The following is a 17,643-nucleotide window of genomic DNA, read 5'->3' as shown; positions in this document are numbered from 1 at the left end:
TCTGTGCATAATTTTGCATTGGCGTATGGTCTGTCCCAATTAGTTGAGTCGCCGACGCGGCTCCCGGATGTGGATAGCCACATGCCGTCCTTATTAGATCTTCTGCTGACTACACATCCCGATGGTTACCAGGTCTCTGTCGACGCCCCTCTCGGAACGTCCGACCATTGCCTGGTCAGGAGTGTAGTGCCTATCCGACGCCAACGTCGCAGACCACCAGCGACCCGCCGCGTTTGGCACTACAAGTCAGCAGATTGGGATAGGATGCGTTCCTTTTTTGCATCCTACCCTTGGTGCAGGGTTTGTTTCCTTTCAGATGATCCTAGTGCCTGCGCCGTTGCAGTAGCCGATGTGATACTGCAGGGCATGGATATTTTTATACCAAGCTCTGTAGTACCGATCAGTGGCAGATCACAGCCCTGGTTCGATGCGTCAGTTAAAGCAGCATCTGACTGCAAAAAACAGGCGTATCGAACTTGGGTTGCGGCGCTGGGCTCAAAGGATCCGAACTGCAAAGTTCTGAAGAGGAAATATAACCGTGCCTCCAGATTTTTTAAGCGGCAAATCGCCCGTGCGAAATCGAAGCACGTCGTCAAAATTGGCGAGCAGCTTTCCAGTTACCCGACCGGAACACGCAAGTTCTGGTCGTTGTCGAAAGCTGCTCTTGGTAACTTCAACCAGCCGTCCATGCCGCCGTTGCACATGAGGAATGACACCCTGGCCCATACGGCAAAAGAGAAAGCCGATCTCCTGTGCACTCTTTTTTCCTCCAACTCGACTCTTGACGACAACGGAAAAACACCGCCGACCATCCCGCGGTGTCAGAGCTCCATGCCTGAAGTACAGTTCCGACAGAAAACTGTTAGGCGAGCTCTGTTTTCGTTGGACGTCAGGAAGTCGAGCGGGCCGGATGGCATTTCTCCAATCGTGCTTAGAACGTGTGCCCCTGAGTTGACGCCGGTGCTAACGCGTTTATTCCGGCACTCTTATTCAAAAGGCGTAGTCCCTGATTCATGGAAGTCAGCCCTTGTCCATCCGATCCCAAAAAAAGGAGACAGTTCGGATCCGGCAAACTACAGGCCTATTGCTATTACCTCCCTACTCTCCAAAATTATGGAGAGCATAATTAACCGCCAGCTCTTGGTATACCTTGAGGGTCACCAGTTGATCAACGACCGGCAGTACGGCTTTCGCCATGGTCGGTCGACTGGCGATCTTCTGGTATACCTAACACACAGATGGGCGGCGGCTATTGAAAGCAAGGGGGAAGGCCTGGCAGTTGGTCTGGATATAGCGAAGGCCTTTGATCGTGTATGGCACAAGGCGCTCCTCGCAAAACTTCCATCATTTGGGCTTCCCGAGAGCTTATGCAAGTGGACCTCCAGCTTCCTCACTGGGCGCAGCATACAGGTCGTTATCGATGGTTATTGCTCGAATCCCAAGCCCGTGATATGTTGGACACCGCCAACATGCATTGCTATGCAGACGACAGCACTGGTGATGCTGTATACACGGGCCATGCAGGTCTCTCTCGGGAAAACGTCGACCAGTGCCGGGTGAAACTTGTGTCTTCTATCGAGTCCTCTCTCGAGAAGGTCGAGGAATGGGGTAAGTTGAACCTTGTCCAATTTAACCCCCAGAAGACTCAAGTTTGCGCGTTTACCACTAAAAAAACCCCATTTGCCGTATCACCGCTCTTCGAGAACACTTCCCTTAAAGCCTCGCCTAGTATCGGAATACTGGGTCTCGAAATCTCGAGCAATTGCCAATTCCGTGGCCATCTGGAGGGCAAAGCCAAACTGGCTTCAAAGAAACTGGGCGTCATAAATAGAGCACGGCAATACTTCAAGCCGGCCCACATTCTAGCGCTCTACAAAGCGCAGGTCCGGCCTCACATGGAGTATTGCTGTCATCTCTGGTCTGGCGCACCCCAGTATCAGCTCGATCCATTTGACCGCGTGCAACGCAGAGCAGCTCGAATTGTCGGGGACCCAGTACTCTGTGAACGGCTGGATCACTTGGCGTTGCGTAGAGACGTCGCTTCATTGTGTGACTTCTACCGCATTTATCACGGGGAGTGTTCCGAAGAGCTGTTCAACCTGATTCCTGCCGCCGAATTTCACCTTCGCATGACACGCCACAAGTTACGATATCATCCCCACCATCTGGATGTGTGGCGGTCCTCCACAGTGCGGTTTTCAAGGAGCTTTCTTCCTCTTACCACGAAGCTGTGGAATGAGCTTCCTTGTGCGGTGTTTCCGGGACGATATGACATGGGTACCTTCAAGAAAAGCGCGTACACCTTCCTTAAAGGCCGGCAACGCTCTTGTGATTCCTCTGGTGTTGCAGGAGAGTGTGGGCGGCGGTGATCACTTAACACCAGGTGACCCGTACGCTCGTTTGTCCTCCTATTCCATAAAAAAAAAAAATTTTAGATGAAACGTTGAGTAGACTGGTTCATCAGGAGCTAATCTTTGATATCAGTTCAGGTCACCTAGAAGTATTATCATTGGAACTGAGAAACTGTGTAAAATTTAATCACAGTTGGTTAAGGGCAAATCATCAAAATTTTGTTCTTCCGAATAAACATTAAAATAAAGAGTATTAATCTTTAAAGCAAATACAGGTGTGAAACATGTGTGATGTAAAACAGTGTCAAATAATAAGCTAGAAGGAATAGTTTTGTAAATAAGATTTCTATTAATTAATATGGCAAGTAATGTCTCTCATGTGTCACGTGTAATACTCAACCTAGTGTGTGAGTCATAAGCTTTTCATTCAAATTCAAATTCAAATATTTTTATTCAAAATAGGTTTTAAAACGACTTATTGAACGTCAAAAACTACCACCCATTCAACAGAGACTGCCTCAGACCTGAGAAGAAGGGGCGCAAGAAACTCAGCGGGCTTTTTTTTTTAAATATAAAATATGGATTACAATGTAATATCGTACAATAAATATTTATAATTAAAGAGCCTGAGGGTGTTCGCGCTTTATTCCCAGCCCTTTGGTGTCATTAAGAAAATCGTTTATGCTATTATAACCTTTCCCACACAAACGTTTTGTAATAATTCTTTTCACAATTCTTATTCACGAGACTTTCTTACGCCGGTAGATATATTTCGAAATCTACCGGTGATGATCCTTTATGCTACTACATGCACTTAGTTTTCAAGTCCCCAATAGAAATATACGTACTTGTCGAAGTAAACCCTTGTTCGTAGTTAAAAAAAGTAGGACATGCTATGCTGGAAATAGTTATATAAGGCGGTAATGTCGACTTCTTAATGGAAAATTTGCTGATTTAGATATTTTTAAAGAAACCTTGTTCAGTTTTAAAAAGAATATTCTAACTGTGCTAAGAAAAAGTGAGATTTAAACGATTATAACTATTTAACAATAACATTTTTATAATTAAGTAAATAAGTAATTTAGTGAATCTTAGTTTAGTGGTTATTAAATTTTTTTTACTGGTACCTTTTTTATTTTTATTTTGTATGATTTATTTTTCTCTATTGTACTTTAGTCTTAATTGTCATAAAATATTAATTTTAAGGATATAATTGATAACTGTAGGTCTAATTTAGTACTAACATCTCTTTGTAAACCTGAATATGTATGTGACTGTTTGTTTCTAAATATATAAATAAATAAATCTGTAATGATTTTCCCAAAAATCGGCCATATCTTTTGTAACAATACATTGCTCATTCTTACCTTACAATCATCATTTTCCTCGTCACCTTTTAGCCTGCAGTGTGCTATTCCGTCGCATTTCAGGTTGATATCAATGCACGTGTTGTCTTCACAGTCATATTCCGTTTCTATGTTGCATTTCTCTATAAAACAATTGAAGTATTAATAATAATTATCCTTGATGTGCAATGTATCTTATAAATTAACACAATTCTGTATTTTCATCATTATTTAATGTTCATCAATATATTTATATCTCATTTATAGTACCTAATGCCACCTTTATTATTTTATATACAGTTACGTACAGATTGTACTATGATTTAATATTTAATATTATTACAATTATTTATTTATTTTTATTTTATTACACTACTTACTTTGATACCTACGCAAATTAATTTGCATTGGGAAGACTAAAAGAACATTCTACTTCAAATGTCACGAGGGGCCAAAAACCATTGTTGTGTTGGTGTCTTCTGCACTGACCAACAATATACTGAGTCAGCTCCTTTTAGCAGGGAATCACGCTCACACTGTTATTTTTATTTATTTATTTTTATTTTTTTTATAATATTTGTTACGTTATTTAATTTAGTATTTTAAGATTTTAATTAATATTGTAATTATTTTGTTTGTGCGAGTGTTTTTTTATTGCTAATAAAGTGTTTCTATTCTATTCTATTCTAAGTATGAATATTATATTGACGACTAACTATAACCCAGTGGTTAGTGATCCTGCCTACTGAACTAAAGGTCCCGGGAAAATACTAATAGGTGCAAACGTAAGGGACGAGACGAGCAGGACGTTCGGGTGATGGTATCTGATACACCCTGTCCATTAAAATTCAACGCCGGTCAGGATTCTTGAAAAACCTAACAGTTCTGAGCGGCACTACAATAATTGCGCTCGTCAACTTGAGACATAGCATTTAAAATCTCATTTGCCCAGTAATTTCACTAGCTACGACACCCTTCAGATCGAAACACAATAATGCTTATACACAACTGCTTTACAGCAGAAAAAGACGCACTTGTGGTACCCATAATCTAGCCGGCATCCTGTGTAAAGGAGCCACCCACTGCTAAATGCCCTCAGTCGCCTCTTACAACAACGTTGGACCTGGGACTTCCCTATTCTTTTAATACACCGGGGAAGTACGTTGCATAATATAGTATACTTATCAAAAATAGTATTTAAAACACTATGTTATGACTCTATTGAAAGTAACTTAAATTTCTCCTTCCCTGCTTTACTGTGTTACTCTTTAATTCCAAAGCCAGACAATTATTGTTATTACATACTTACCATCTTTATTTGGGTCTAAACTTCTATACGCCGTGTACGTAGCGTTGAAAAGTGAACCCCTGCCGGCCTTGGATACATACAGACGAATGTACATAATGTTGCCATTATCGTCGACCCCGGACTTACTGCCTTCCGCACCCTTTGTGGTAACTGGATTCGCAACAGACCCACAGTAATGAGCTAACCTGAAAAATACTAACATATTTTATACGACAGTAAAAGGATTGTTGTCATTATTATATCAGCAGGAAGACGTCCACTGCTGGACTCCAGAAAGGTCTCCCTGAAAGATATTTTTTTTATGAAAATTAGGGACGAGACGAGCAGAACGCTCAGCTGATGGTAATTGATACGCCCCACCCAGTACAATGCAGTTCCGTTCAGGATTCTTGAAAAACCCAAAAATTCTGAGCGGCACTACAATTGCGCTCGTCACTTTGACACATAAGATTTTGACACATAGTCTCATTTGCCCAATAATTTTTCTAGCTTCGGCGCCCTTTAGACAAAAACACAGTAATGTTTACACATGACTCCTTCAAGGCAGAAATAGGCACCGTTGTGGTACCCATAATCTAGCCGGCTTCCTGTGCAAAGGAGCCTCCTACTGATAAATCTGGTGGTGATCTCCATGACGGTCGGTCTTGCGCTGTGCGCATCCAACCTATTCCGGCGATCTTGACCGTATCGTCGATCCATCTTGTGGGAGACCTACCAACACTATGTCATTTAGTACGTGGTCGCCCTTTGAGGACTTTACTGATCCAACGGCCATTTATCCGTTGAGCTATGCCCTGCTCACTGTCAGTTTCGCAACCATCGCAAAGGATTGTTATATAGAAGATTAGATTCGACTAGATACTATAGGATATTCAGGGAAACTACCTTAGAAACTGTTAGGTTATTTTCTAAAGTTCCAAGTGTAGTATTCTCACATAACTTGAATAATCTCATGATACCCACCTTGCCTCATATTCCAAGACACTTCCAAACACTTGAACGACGTTATCTTCACAATCGTTAGGTTTGGTTAGATGATAATCCGTAAAATTTAAATATATCTGCAAGAATAAATCATTTTTATACTAAAAATATATATACATGATTTTGGGTCATTGGTGATGTTATTGAAAGCCGAAATAGAAATTTTTATTGTAGTAAGTTCAAATCAATTGAAGTATATAGAGAGCTTAGATAATTTATAAGTCTCGACAGAGTATCTTGCTGTTAAACAACCGATAAAAACAGGCTAGGAATATTAGTTTAGCGTGCGTGACAAGCTACGTCTTACAATTGCGATTTGTATCAGATATGTGTTAGTGTGCGTCAATTGCTCAAAATAGAGGTTAATTTTAAACTCATATTTTTCGACGTTTTCACAGCATAGTCTATCTAGACGTATAAATAATCTAAGATATAGGGCAATACCTATTTTCTTAACAAAATAATACTGCATAAAATTATATCTTACAATATTTAATTATTTGACATTTTATATTAAATGTCTTCAACGATAATATAATATTTTATTCGTTTTCTATAAAAACAATAATGTTTATCATTAAAAATTGTCAGATAACACAGTAATTAATTAAAAGTGTATTTTGTAGAGCTTCTTATATATAAGTAAATATCACAAGTTACGGTTTTAATAATTTATTACTACTGTTATATATTTTTGTATTGTATCACGCTATATTTTCTATTCGTCTAAGATATTTAATACTTTCACTTTTACTATAAGATATAACGGAGATTATTTTACATGACAGAAAAATAGAAGATTCTTCGTTTAACTGCCAACTTATACATGACGTTGTGCAGATATGCTCGTAGCCCCATAATGATAAACCGTAGCACGTAGGCCAATCTGACTTACTGGTTCATCCTACGCAGTGATGAGCTACAAGTTACGAAAATCTACGATTATATTAATAATAATTTATAAAAAGTGATATCATTGTAGTATGATTTTCTTAGTCAAATAAACTGTATTCAAATAGGCTTAAACTAAGCGCTTTTGAAACATCAATACAAATATTACTTATCAATTACTGAATCTACCATATGTTCGTAAAAAGTTAGCTCGTGAGAAGAACATAATATGAGAAACTCAACGGCTACTCTTTTCAATGAAATAGAGTATTTTACAATGGCTGTAATATACATAACAAATTAGTTTGTAAGGTGCTACATCCAATATATGAGTCGTGTTTAAATAATACAAATTATTTCATGAAAACTAATAAAGAATTTACTGTATAAATATAATCTATCGTATATTGGATGCATCAACCTTTAAAGCTTAATTTTAGAACATATTATAACCATACTTAGTGTCTGTTACCTTAGTGTCTTCGGGAGTTATTATTGTCCATAGAAAATCCAACGCTTGGTTTGCACTTCTAAGTATGCAGTCTTGGTCAATTTTCTTTGTATCTATAATTCCACTCCTTTCATTTTCAAATGTCTGATAACACGTATCAGGTATACTAACTGCAAGGAAATTGTTATTACAATATACTATATATACTGTTTAACCTGATTCCTGCCACCGAATTCCACCTTCGCACGACACGCCACAAGTTAGGATATCATCCCCACCATCTGGATGTGTGGCGGTCCTCCACAGTACGAGTGCGATTTTCAAGGAGCTTTCTTCCTCGTACTACAAATCTGTGGAATGAGCTTCCTTGTGTGGTGTTTCCGGGACGATATGTATACCTTCGGGGTATACGGGACGATAGGTACCTTCAAAAAAGCGCGTACACCTTCCTTAAAGGCCGGCAACGCTCTTGTGATTCCTCTGGTGTTGCAAGAGAATGTCGGCAGCGATGATCACTTAACACCAGGTGACCCGTACGCTCGTTTGTCCTCCTATTCCATAAAAAAAAAATACTACCTTACTATAGATTATAATTGAGTTAAATATGAAAATAAAGCTGAAATAGGTGTGATCTTGTCTTACCTAACAAATAGTAAATTATACGCTTTTATTACGCGAAATTTGACCCGCGCAGTTTTCTTTTAATAAGATGGTTTGGTATGGTCAGCATACAACTGAATTTTGTACGCAATTCATTTTCAAAATTTACATCACTAAGCTATGTTTTAGCGTTATTGGTCAAAGATATTAAATACTTATTCTTTTATTATAGGATGTTAGGAAAAATGTTTAATATGCTAGTGACTGTCCGAAAATGGTTTTCCGAGCTCGCATAGAAATTGCTCGCGCATCTTTTATGAAGATGAGAAGAGTTCTTTGCAGCCGTCTACTTTCTCTGAAACTCTGTACTAGACTCCTGCAATGTTACATTTGACCCGTTGTTTAATATAGTTGTGAGGCATGGACCTTAGTGAAAGACCTACGTAAAAATATTGAAGCCTTCGAGATATGGACGTATCGTAGAATACTCCGCAAAAGTTGGACAGCTAAAGTGTCTAGCGCAGAGGTCCTTATCTGAATACAGAAGAAAATCGAGTTAGTGACAACCATTAAACAGCGTAAGATCTCGAACCTCGGTCATATACTGCGCAACAACAGGTACCGCGTGCTGCAAACTATTTTGATGGGGAAAATTGCTGGTAAGGTGTTGAAAGAAGAAAGAAGTCTTGGCTCAGAAATATAAGGGAGTCGACTGGCATCAAGGCAGTCCAAGAACTATTCCGCTTAGCCATGGTCATGGAAAAGTTTAAAAAGCTGACTGCTGACCTCCAGTAATGGAGAGGCTCGTGAAGAAGAAGTAGTGGCTTCCCTTTTTAACTGCCAACTTATACTTGATACGATGTCAATGTTAGCCAAAGGCGAAATGACAAACAGTGGCGTTTAGTTCAGTTTGTTTGTGTGGTCATGCTACGCAGCGTTGGCCTTAATGGTACGAAAATCTTTTTTTTATCGAAAAGGGTGTATGGGTCTCCAGGTGTTAAGTGATCACCGGTGCCTACATTCTCTTGCAACAACAACAGAGTAATCACAGGAGCGATGCCAGCCTTTAAGGAAGGTGTACGCGCTTTTTTTGAAGATATCCATGTCGTATCGTCCCGGAAACACCGCATAAGGAAGCTCATAGCACAGCTTTGTAGTACGTGGAAGAAAGCTCCTTGAAAACCGCACTGTGGAGGACCGCCACACTTCCAGATGGTGGGTATGATATCCTAATTTGTGGCGTGTCGTGCGAAGGTCGAATTCAGCGGCGGTAATTAAATCTACGCTTGCGTGACTATTAAATTATAATATGGACTGACGACATGGCAGTATGACTTTCTTTATGACAGTAAGTTTTAAAACAAGCACATCCCAACTTAGTTATTATACCCTTTTAAAACTGAAAATTTCATCTACACAGTTTTTGTTTACTGATATATAAGTTGCAGGAGGCTTATGGCGCTTGAAGAATTTATACAAATAATCTAGTTGACCAACCAACGTCATGATGTCGAATTTGCGTGACGGTGTGCGCGCGCATCGTAAATTTCACTCTGATGTTTTTTCCCTAATGCGCCAAAAGAAGTATATGTTTAACTTCTTCGAGTTGAGGAAAGTTTGTGAGTAAAGTTTTTATGAAATATACATTCATCATGATCATTTGTACGTCTAGATAGACTATGACAGCTGTGAAAACCTCAAACAAAAAGAGTTTAGAATTAACCTCTATTTTAAGCAATTCACTCTTACTATCAACTGCCATACAAATCGCGAGTGTAATATCTGTCTGTAATCTGTAATCTGTATATCTGTGTGTAATTACTGTCCTGTTATTATCGGTTGTCTAACTGCAAGATACTATATCTAGACCTATAAATTATCTAATTATAAAGTGGGAGGCTCCTTTGCACAGATTATGGGTGCCGCTCAGATTTTTTGAGGTTTTTCAAGAATCCTGAGCTGCACTGCAATGTAATGAGCAGGGCGTATCAATTACCACCAGCTGAACGTCCTGCTCGTCTCGTCCCTTATTTTCATAAAAAACCTTAAAATTGCATTTCAAATGGAGTAAATTTTGATAAAATAAATGCTTTTTATGGATTTCATCTAAGTATCAATGGTTAAAAGTTACCCACGTATGTTCAATACAATGAAAACTAAAAGTGAAAAATGTAATAATCAGTTGAACAATATTTGACGAATGATTAAATACTCACCACTTGTACTCATTTGTATAAAATTAATGCTAATTCGGAATCCCTCGTACTCAATAGTGTCATCGGAGTGGAATTTGAGCCACACATTGGGCCCAGTCGACCGTATTTGACGTGGGAAAGCCTCGCCACACACTTTGTCCAAAAGTTTCGCGTACCCTCTTAGGCCGTCGCGAATCTGGAATGGGTTAAAAGTCTGAGTTTTGCTTTCGGGTTTTGAGATTATTTAAATGTTTCCAGTTTAAAACATTTTCCAAATCAGTGCGCCCTTGTGTAACTAAGATATCAATATTATACAATTTTTTTATGGAAGAGCCAGAAATTGTGCGATATGGGTTCGAAACTGAAAACACACATTGGTACGTGGCGAGCGAGGATCGAACTGGAGGCTCCGTTGTGAGAGTCAACGATTCTATCTATTAAGCCATTGACGCTTTTTATGTTAATAAATATATCGTCAACATCATCATCATCAGCCGGAAGATGTCCACTGCTGGACAAAGGCCTCCCCCAAAGATTTCCACGACGATCGGTCCTGCGCTGCCCTCATCCAACGTATTCCAGCGATCTTGAACAGATCGTCGGTCCATCTTGTGGGGGGCCAACACTGCGTCTTTCGGTACGTGGTCGCCATTCGAGGACTTTACTGCCCCAACGGCCATCTGTCCGTCGAACTATGTGTAATCCTGCTCATTGCCACTTCAGTTTCAAATCATTTTCAATCATTTGGACTATGTGGGTAACTGTGGTTCTCCTACGGATCTCCTCATTTCTGATTCGATCTCGCAGGGAAACTCCGAGCATAGCCCTTTCCATTGTCCTCTGAGCGACCATGAGCTTTCTCATAAGGGACATAGTTAGCGACCACGTCTGCGTACCGTAAGTCATCACTGGCAATACACACTAGCTGAAAACCTTCGTCTTCAGACACTGTGGTATTTGGGACGAGAAGATTTTACGGAGTTTCCCGAATAATTAATATATAATAATAGCTAAATCAGTAAGCGTTGTATTGTTATATAAATGAATAAAACAAAATTACTATTTAGAAAGTTTAGGTATGAAAAATAGACGCTGGCCGATTTTCAGACCTACTTGAAATACATATAAAATTGATTACACATCGGTTCAGCCGTTTCGGAGGAGTTTGGTAACAAGCACCTGGACACGAGATTTTATATATCAGATAATGTAGAAATAACTTCTTATTTCAATTTTTGAATTCAATTTCGGAACACGTTTATTATGTTAGAAACTTCTATAATTTCCCACCATTTGATAAATTTGTTCAAGGTTTATGCTAAATTAAAATAATTGAATAGGGTGTCACATGAAATGGAATTGCAGTGATTGTCTTGACCGTACTAAGATGTATTTTTATTTGTGTCAAAACTTGCTAAACTAGGTTATAAAATTACTTCTTTGCTGGCTATAATCTGTAACAATTTGTTGCAAAGATCTAGATAATATCATACATAATTTATCGAGCGTCTCTTGTTATTTTTTTTATTTATTAGTAAAAGCAATAGCTTTAAAAACATTAATGGTTCCCACAATAAGTGCTAGAGTAGAAATTTGATAATTACAATTAACATGATCATTATAGATAAAGTTAATATTTTTTTAATGGAAAAGGAGGACAATCGCGTACTGGTACGTTAAGTGATCACCGCCGCTCACATTCTCTTGAAGAGAGGAATCACAAGAGCGTTGCCGGCCTTTAAGGAAGTTGTATGCGCTTTTTATGAAGGTACCCATGTCCATGAAACACCGCACAAGGAAGCCCATTCCACAGCTTTGTAGTACGTGGAAGAAAGCTCCTTGAAAACCGAATTAAAAAAAATAATAAATTTCATTAAATATATCAACAACAATTAAGACTATGTAAGGTTATTAGTAAAGAATTTGTTGGCTTAGGTACGTCAGAGTCTACGCTTAAATAGAAGAGATCTAGATTATTATCGCTGTATAAATAACATTGATATATTTTTATTTCACATCACATAAGATATTACTAAGAAGCTCATTGTCACTGAGAGGGCAATGTAAAGGGCTATTTTCGGAGTTTCCCTGCGAGATTGAATCAGAAATGAGGCAATCCGAATTAGAACCAAAGTCACCGACATAGCCCAGTTGGTTGCGAAACTGAAGTGGCAGTGGGCAGGGCTATGCTCGACGGAGTCCACGAATGGCGACCACGAACCGGCAGACGTAGTATTGGTAGGACTTAACAGATTGTTGAAGTTAATGCTAATTTGCCAAGGAAAAGTATTTCTATTATAGTTTGGGTTAGTGTTTGGAAATCTTAGTAAATCATGTCGCAGTGTTCTAACAGCGGTATTTGAATGAAGTTTAGCAGCTTAGAAGCTCTGGATCATTGTCTACCCAAAAAACTGTTTAACTAAACTATACGTCTAGCAGATCATTGTTACGGGAGTAACTATGTAAAACACAAATAAAACTGAAAACAAAATTTTATGAACGATACTGGACTCGAACTCGCGACTTCCTGCGTTCCGTGCGAGCGCTCTTTCCAACCGAGCCAACCGTACGAGTGAAGCCACAACCTGAGAGTTGAACAAAGCATACAAGATTTTATGACGATTTTCACTTATATTTTTATAAAATTTTGTTTTCAGTTTTATTTGTGTAATAAATCCCAGAAGTGAGAGTTATCATTTGAAAACATAAAAAATTATTTAACTATGTATAACTTAACTATCACTGACAAGTAAGTAAAACTTTCATGACAAATTATTTTGTTAACCCATGAGTTTGATAGCTTTTACTGGTCGTTCAATATTCTCTAACATTGTTACGCTTTTAACCCCTTTTAGGAAAAATATTACGAAGTTTACGAGACAAACGTACAAGTATCGAAAACTTGCTTAAGCTATCCGTAAAAAGAGTTATATTGAATTAAAGATTATGTTACAAATTATTTTAAAGGCATAAAAGGCATTTATTTCCTTTAGAATTCTTTTTGATGTCATTTCTAATGACTACTAGATACTACTACCGCTTTGGAAACAAATGACGCTCTGAGAGGGAAGAAGCGGCGCAAGAAACTCTCCCAGCATTTTTTGCGCTCTTTTCAATAAATAATAAATAAATCAAAAAGATAATATTGTAGTGGCTATTTAGATGTAGCTACAGAGTATGAAAGAAAGTAGGTTGACTGTAAAAAGATCTGCGGTGAAATAAGTATTGTGAACACAAATTAAATTTGAAAACAAAGTTATGAACGATGCGGGACCCGCGACCTCTTGCGTTCCGTGCGAGCGCTGTTCCAACTGAACCAATCGTTTGAGTGACGTGTCATTGATAAATCTTGTTTGTCTTGTTCAACTCTCAGTATTGTCAATGTAATAATTATTGAGATGTCTATAATATATCATAATAACAGATAAAGATGAGAAAAGACTCTTTTTTATAATTAATATAAAATACTTGTTGCATTAGATTATCTTATTGAAAATGCAATTGGGGAAGTAATATTGATAAATATATTCACTATTTAGTAGGTATTTGATACAGTATTTTTACACGAAATGCTTAAGTTCAACGTGCAAAAAATGTTTAACTAAATTGAAGGTTTTTTCATAGAAATACTTATTAAATTTTATTATTGTAAATAAAACAAAATTAATTCCGGTACCATTCCGCGCAAACGTACATAAAACCAAAATGAAAGTGTATTATTTAATTAAATCATTCAAAAACACACATTTTGTTAACAATATTATTTATAACATAAATCTATATATATAAAAATGAATTGCTGTTCGTTAGTCTCGCTAAAATTCGAGAACGGCTGGACCGATTTCGCAAATTTAGGTCTTGAATTATTTGTCGAAATCCAGAGAAGGTTTAAAAGGTGAATAAATAGGAAAATGCTGCTAAATTAAATAAAAACAACAAATTTGTTTTTCCTTTGATGTGTCCATACATAATTTCTATGCGAGAATTTATTGACGCACGGTTTCACAGTTCTGCTGTGAAACAATTTCATTACGACAGCAGGGTGCATATTTTACGAAGTAATTCTTGATGTTATGATATATTATTGAAAAATTCATATAAAAACATTATTTTATTTATTATATACAGAACAACGTCTGTCGGATCAGCTAGTTAGAAATATTTTTATTCTATAACATTTTAAAATTAATATTTAACTTTTCGCTAGTAGACGGAAACATCAATTTTTTTAGAGATTCTGTCATTACTTTTAACAGAGCGAATGTGCAGGGTATTGGGAAAGATAGATCTATGCGCACTTTCCACGTATACATAAGTTATACGTTTGATTGCATCAGGTATCAAGAAAACAAAAAATACTAGAGTTTTATACAAATGAAAGTACTTTGTCATTGCTGTACCAAATAGAGGTTCTGATATCGCGCGTGACTCGAGAAGGAGGTACTATCTCCTTTTTCTTTGTGACAGGCGCAATCTTATCTATACTAATATTATAAAGCTGCAGTGTTTGTTTGTTTGAACGCGCTAATCTCTGGTACTACTGGTCCGATTTGAATGATTCTTTCAGTGTTGGGTAGTCCATTTAGCGAGGAAGGTTATAGGCTATGCTTTTTTTTCAAAATTAGGGATCCGTAATAAAATTGCTATTTTGTAACACAAGGTGTAAAATCGAAAACCTATTTTTGCGTGCGCTGCTAAAACTATTGACAATAGAACAAAATGATGTACAATATATATATAGGCAATATTTTATTACTTATAAAACTATCGCGTGAATTATACTTTATATGGCAAAACAACGTTTGCCGGGTCAGCTAGTGTGTTTATAAAATGAATTTTAATTCTTACGTTGTATTTTAAATGAGATTTTTTTTCTTAAAACTCTATTAACAAATATTTTTTGTTTCAATAAATTAGATATGCCTCTTTCATTTGGTTATAACAGTAACTTATTAACCGAGGAATTATAAAGTGCTCAAAAGTCTAAACAAATTTAACAAGATTTTTTTTTTCGATACTGTAACGGCCGTTCCCAATATTCAGTCTATCTCTTACTTGAGATAAAAATCGTAACTATCGTTGACTTTTCCATCCCAATAAACTTATCGACTGTAACTCACCTCATCTGTATACGCTGTCTGTCAATGGGACGACGTATGGCATACCAGCGATAGAAGTTTGTATGGAAATTGCAATTCACGCGTCCTAATATAAGGCGATAGGAATAACTTATCGGGTATATTGGGACAGCTTCAGATGATTGACAGCTTATTACAGACAGTAGAAGGTAGTCATTTATCTCTATCTGTAGACAGTATATTGGGAATGGCCGTAAAAAATTACATCAATTTAGTTTTTGAGGAGAATACAAGGGAATACGAAACGTCAATGTGGTGAAGTCGTTATACGGCCGTTTTCAATAACCTATCTATCCTTAGTTTAACTTACTAGAGGTAGACAAATCTATCCTTTTACGCACTTATATTTCAATCTGTCGACAGATATCATTGGACTATAACTAATAATAAAACTATAATGGACGTAACTATGGATAGATAAGATAAGATAGATAAGATCTTGTCATTAAGCGGTGATAGCTATCCATAACTAGAGATACGTTAATTTATTGAAGTAGGCGTTATTTTGCGGAAATCCATAACTATCCAAATGTTTTGAGTTTTCTTTAGTGTTAATTCCGCTAATATTTGTCTTTAAACAATACGACACGTGTTTCGCCTCTACACGAGGCATCCTCAGGAGATGTTGACTCGCCAAACTTGGGAGGAACCAAACTTTGGTCCCTTCATCATTGTTACGTATCTCTTTCGTGGGTAATACGTCCCAACAGCCGACCAACCACAGCGAGTCATTTCATGGGACGAATGTGTAAAAGAAGGATTTACGGCTCATATAATTCAGTCTTGTGCCAGAGTTCAGCGAGTCATCCTGCCTCGTGTAGAGGCGAAACACGTGTCGAATTGTTTAAAGACTAATATTGGCGGAATTAACACTAAAGAAAACTCAAAACATTTGGATAGAGTTATTGAAAACGGCCGTTAGACAGTAAGTAGACAGGGAACGCTTCGAGGAGAGATCAACAAACAGAGGAGTCAGACTAAACACCAGTGGGAGGCTCCTTTGCACAGGAAGCCGAGATTACGGGTACCACTACGTCTCGTCCCTTATTTTCCTAAAAAAATAATTATAACGTGACGCCCATATTTTTAAATACCTCAATTCCATCGCAGACCGGCTACGCTTTTGAGGGTATATATGTGTGCAGTTTAAGGTTGACCCAGAAGCCCATTTTATGTTCACTAGAAAAAAATCCGTTATTTTTGAACTATAGCAATATTAAACATCTTACTCTAGTTTTAACTATATACATATATATATGATTATTAATAGGTTAATTAACTTGTTTACTGTAATTTTATTAAAATTTAAAAGTAGTCGTCGCTTTTGTAGCGTAGCCCTCTCCTAAATCTTTCCAAACATCTCTTTCCCGTGCCGTCCGAATCCAATGGGATCCACATCTGATGTTGAAGATGTCTCTCCATCTCTTACGCCATCTCTCTTTTTTCCTCTAGTGGTACTGACTTTGTTAAGCACTTCGTCCATCTAATATTTTCTATCCTACAAAAATGTCTTGCCCAGTGCCATCTAAGGACCCTATTTTTTTCTGTGCATCTACTATTTTTGTTTTTCTTCTTATGCTTTCATTAGTAATTTTATTGGATAGCCTTAACCCAAGATGTACACTTCTATATTTTTAAACCTGACATTCTTGAAAGATTGGCTTGGAATGGAGTTATACATAGTTACTTACCTCTAAATAGTCGTATTTACATTCGGGATGGTACTCAACATGAAACATATCAATAAAGGTTAGCTCTACAACTGTTCCTTCAGCACCTGAAAAAAAAAACTATAATAAATTCACTTCTTTGACATCATTCATGGCTTACTTCTGAATTTTCACCTTCGCCAACTAAACGCTTAAGTAGCATTAATTTTAATTTTTAAGAATAGCTCAATAAAATCTTTCATCTATTGAACAATGTGTTTTTGAATAGAATTGAAGAACAAACCAGTGTACTGCAGAGATAACATACTTGAACAAATATAAACTTGTTATACCTACTACTCGGTTAGATTGAGTTAGTAAGTCTTTTAATGGGCGATGCATTTACAATATGATCCCAGATAATGTGCAAAACAAATTTGTTACGAAATTTAAAAAAATGTTAATAATCGTTTGTGTGGGAAAGGTTGTTATAACATAAACGATTTTCTTAATGATTCCACGGACTGGGAATGAAGCGGACACCCTCAGGCTCTTTAAATATCAATATTTATTGTACGGTATAACATTGTCATCCATATTTATATAAAAAGCCCGCTGAGTTTCTTGAGCCTGTTCTTCTCAGGTCTGCGGCAGTCTTTTTTAATTTGTGGTAGTTTTGTGTAGTAAAAATATTTGATTTTGATGTTAAGTGATCATTCTGCCTATAAC

General features: G+C 37.4%; 1 protein-coding gene across 2 annotated transcripts in view; it reads right to left on the bottom strand.

Annotated features, from left to right (window-relative positions):
* Nucleotides 1–17,643, bottom strand: part of LOC126970981 (neuropilin and tolloid-like protein 1) — a 287,957-nt gene that overhangs the window by 46,851 nt on the left and 223,463 nt on the right. For both annotated transcript variants that reach the window (XR_007730751.1, XM_050817145.1), the window contains exons 5-10: nt 16,957–17,042; nt 10,149–10,323; nt 7,354–7,502; nt 5,970–6,067; nt 5,007–5,191; nt 3,719–3,840 (exon numbers count right to left, since the gene is read on the bottom strand). Coding sequence is in view for 1 of the 2 variants with exons in the window: in XM_050817145.1 (XP_050673102.1) it covers nt 3,719–3,840; nt 5,007–5,191; nt 5,970–6,067; nt 7,354–7,502; nt 10,149–10,323; nt 16,957–17,042 (815 nt within the window). In the remaining variant the exon portion in view is untranslated. The remainder of the gene's footprint in view (nt 1–3,718; nt 3,841–5,006; nt 5,192–5,969; nt 6,068–7,353; nt 7,503–10,148; nt 10,324–16,956; nt 17,043–17,643) is intronic.

Source organism: Leptidea sinapis, chromosome 22 (genome assembly GCF_905404315.1).
Source record: "Leptidea sinapis chromosome 22, ilLepSina1.1, whole genome shotgun sequence".
NCBI classification, from domain to species: Eukaryota; Metazoa; Arthropoda; class Insecta; order Lepidoptera; family Pieridae; genus Leptidea; species Leptidea sinapis.
Note: the sequence above shows the minus strand (reverse complement) of the source record. Positions and strands in the feature narration are given on the sequence as shown.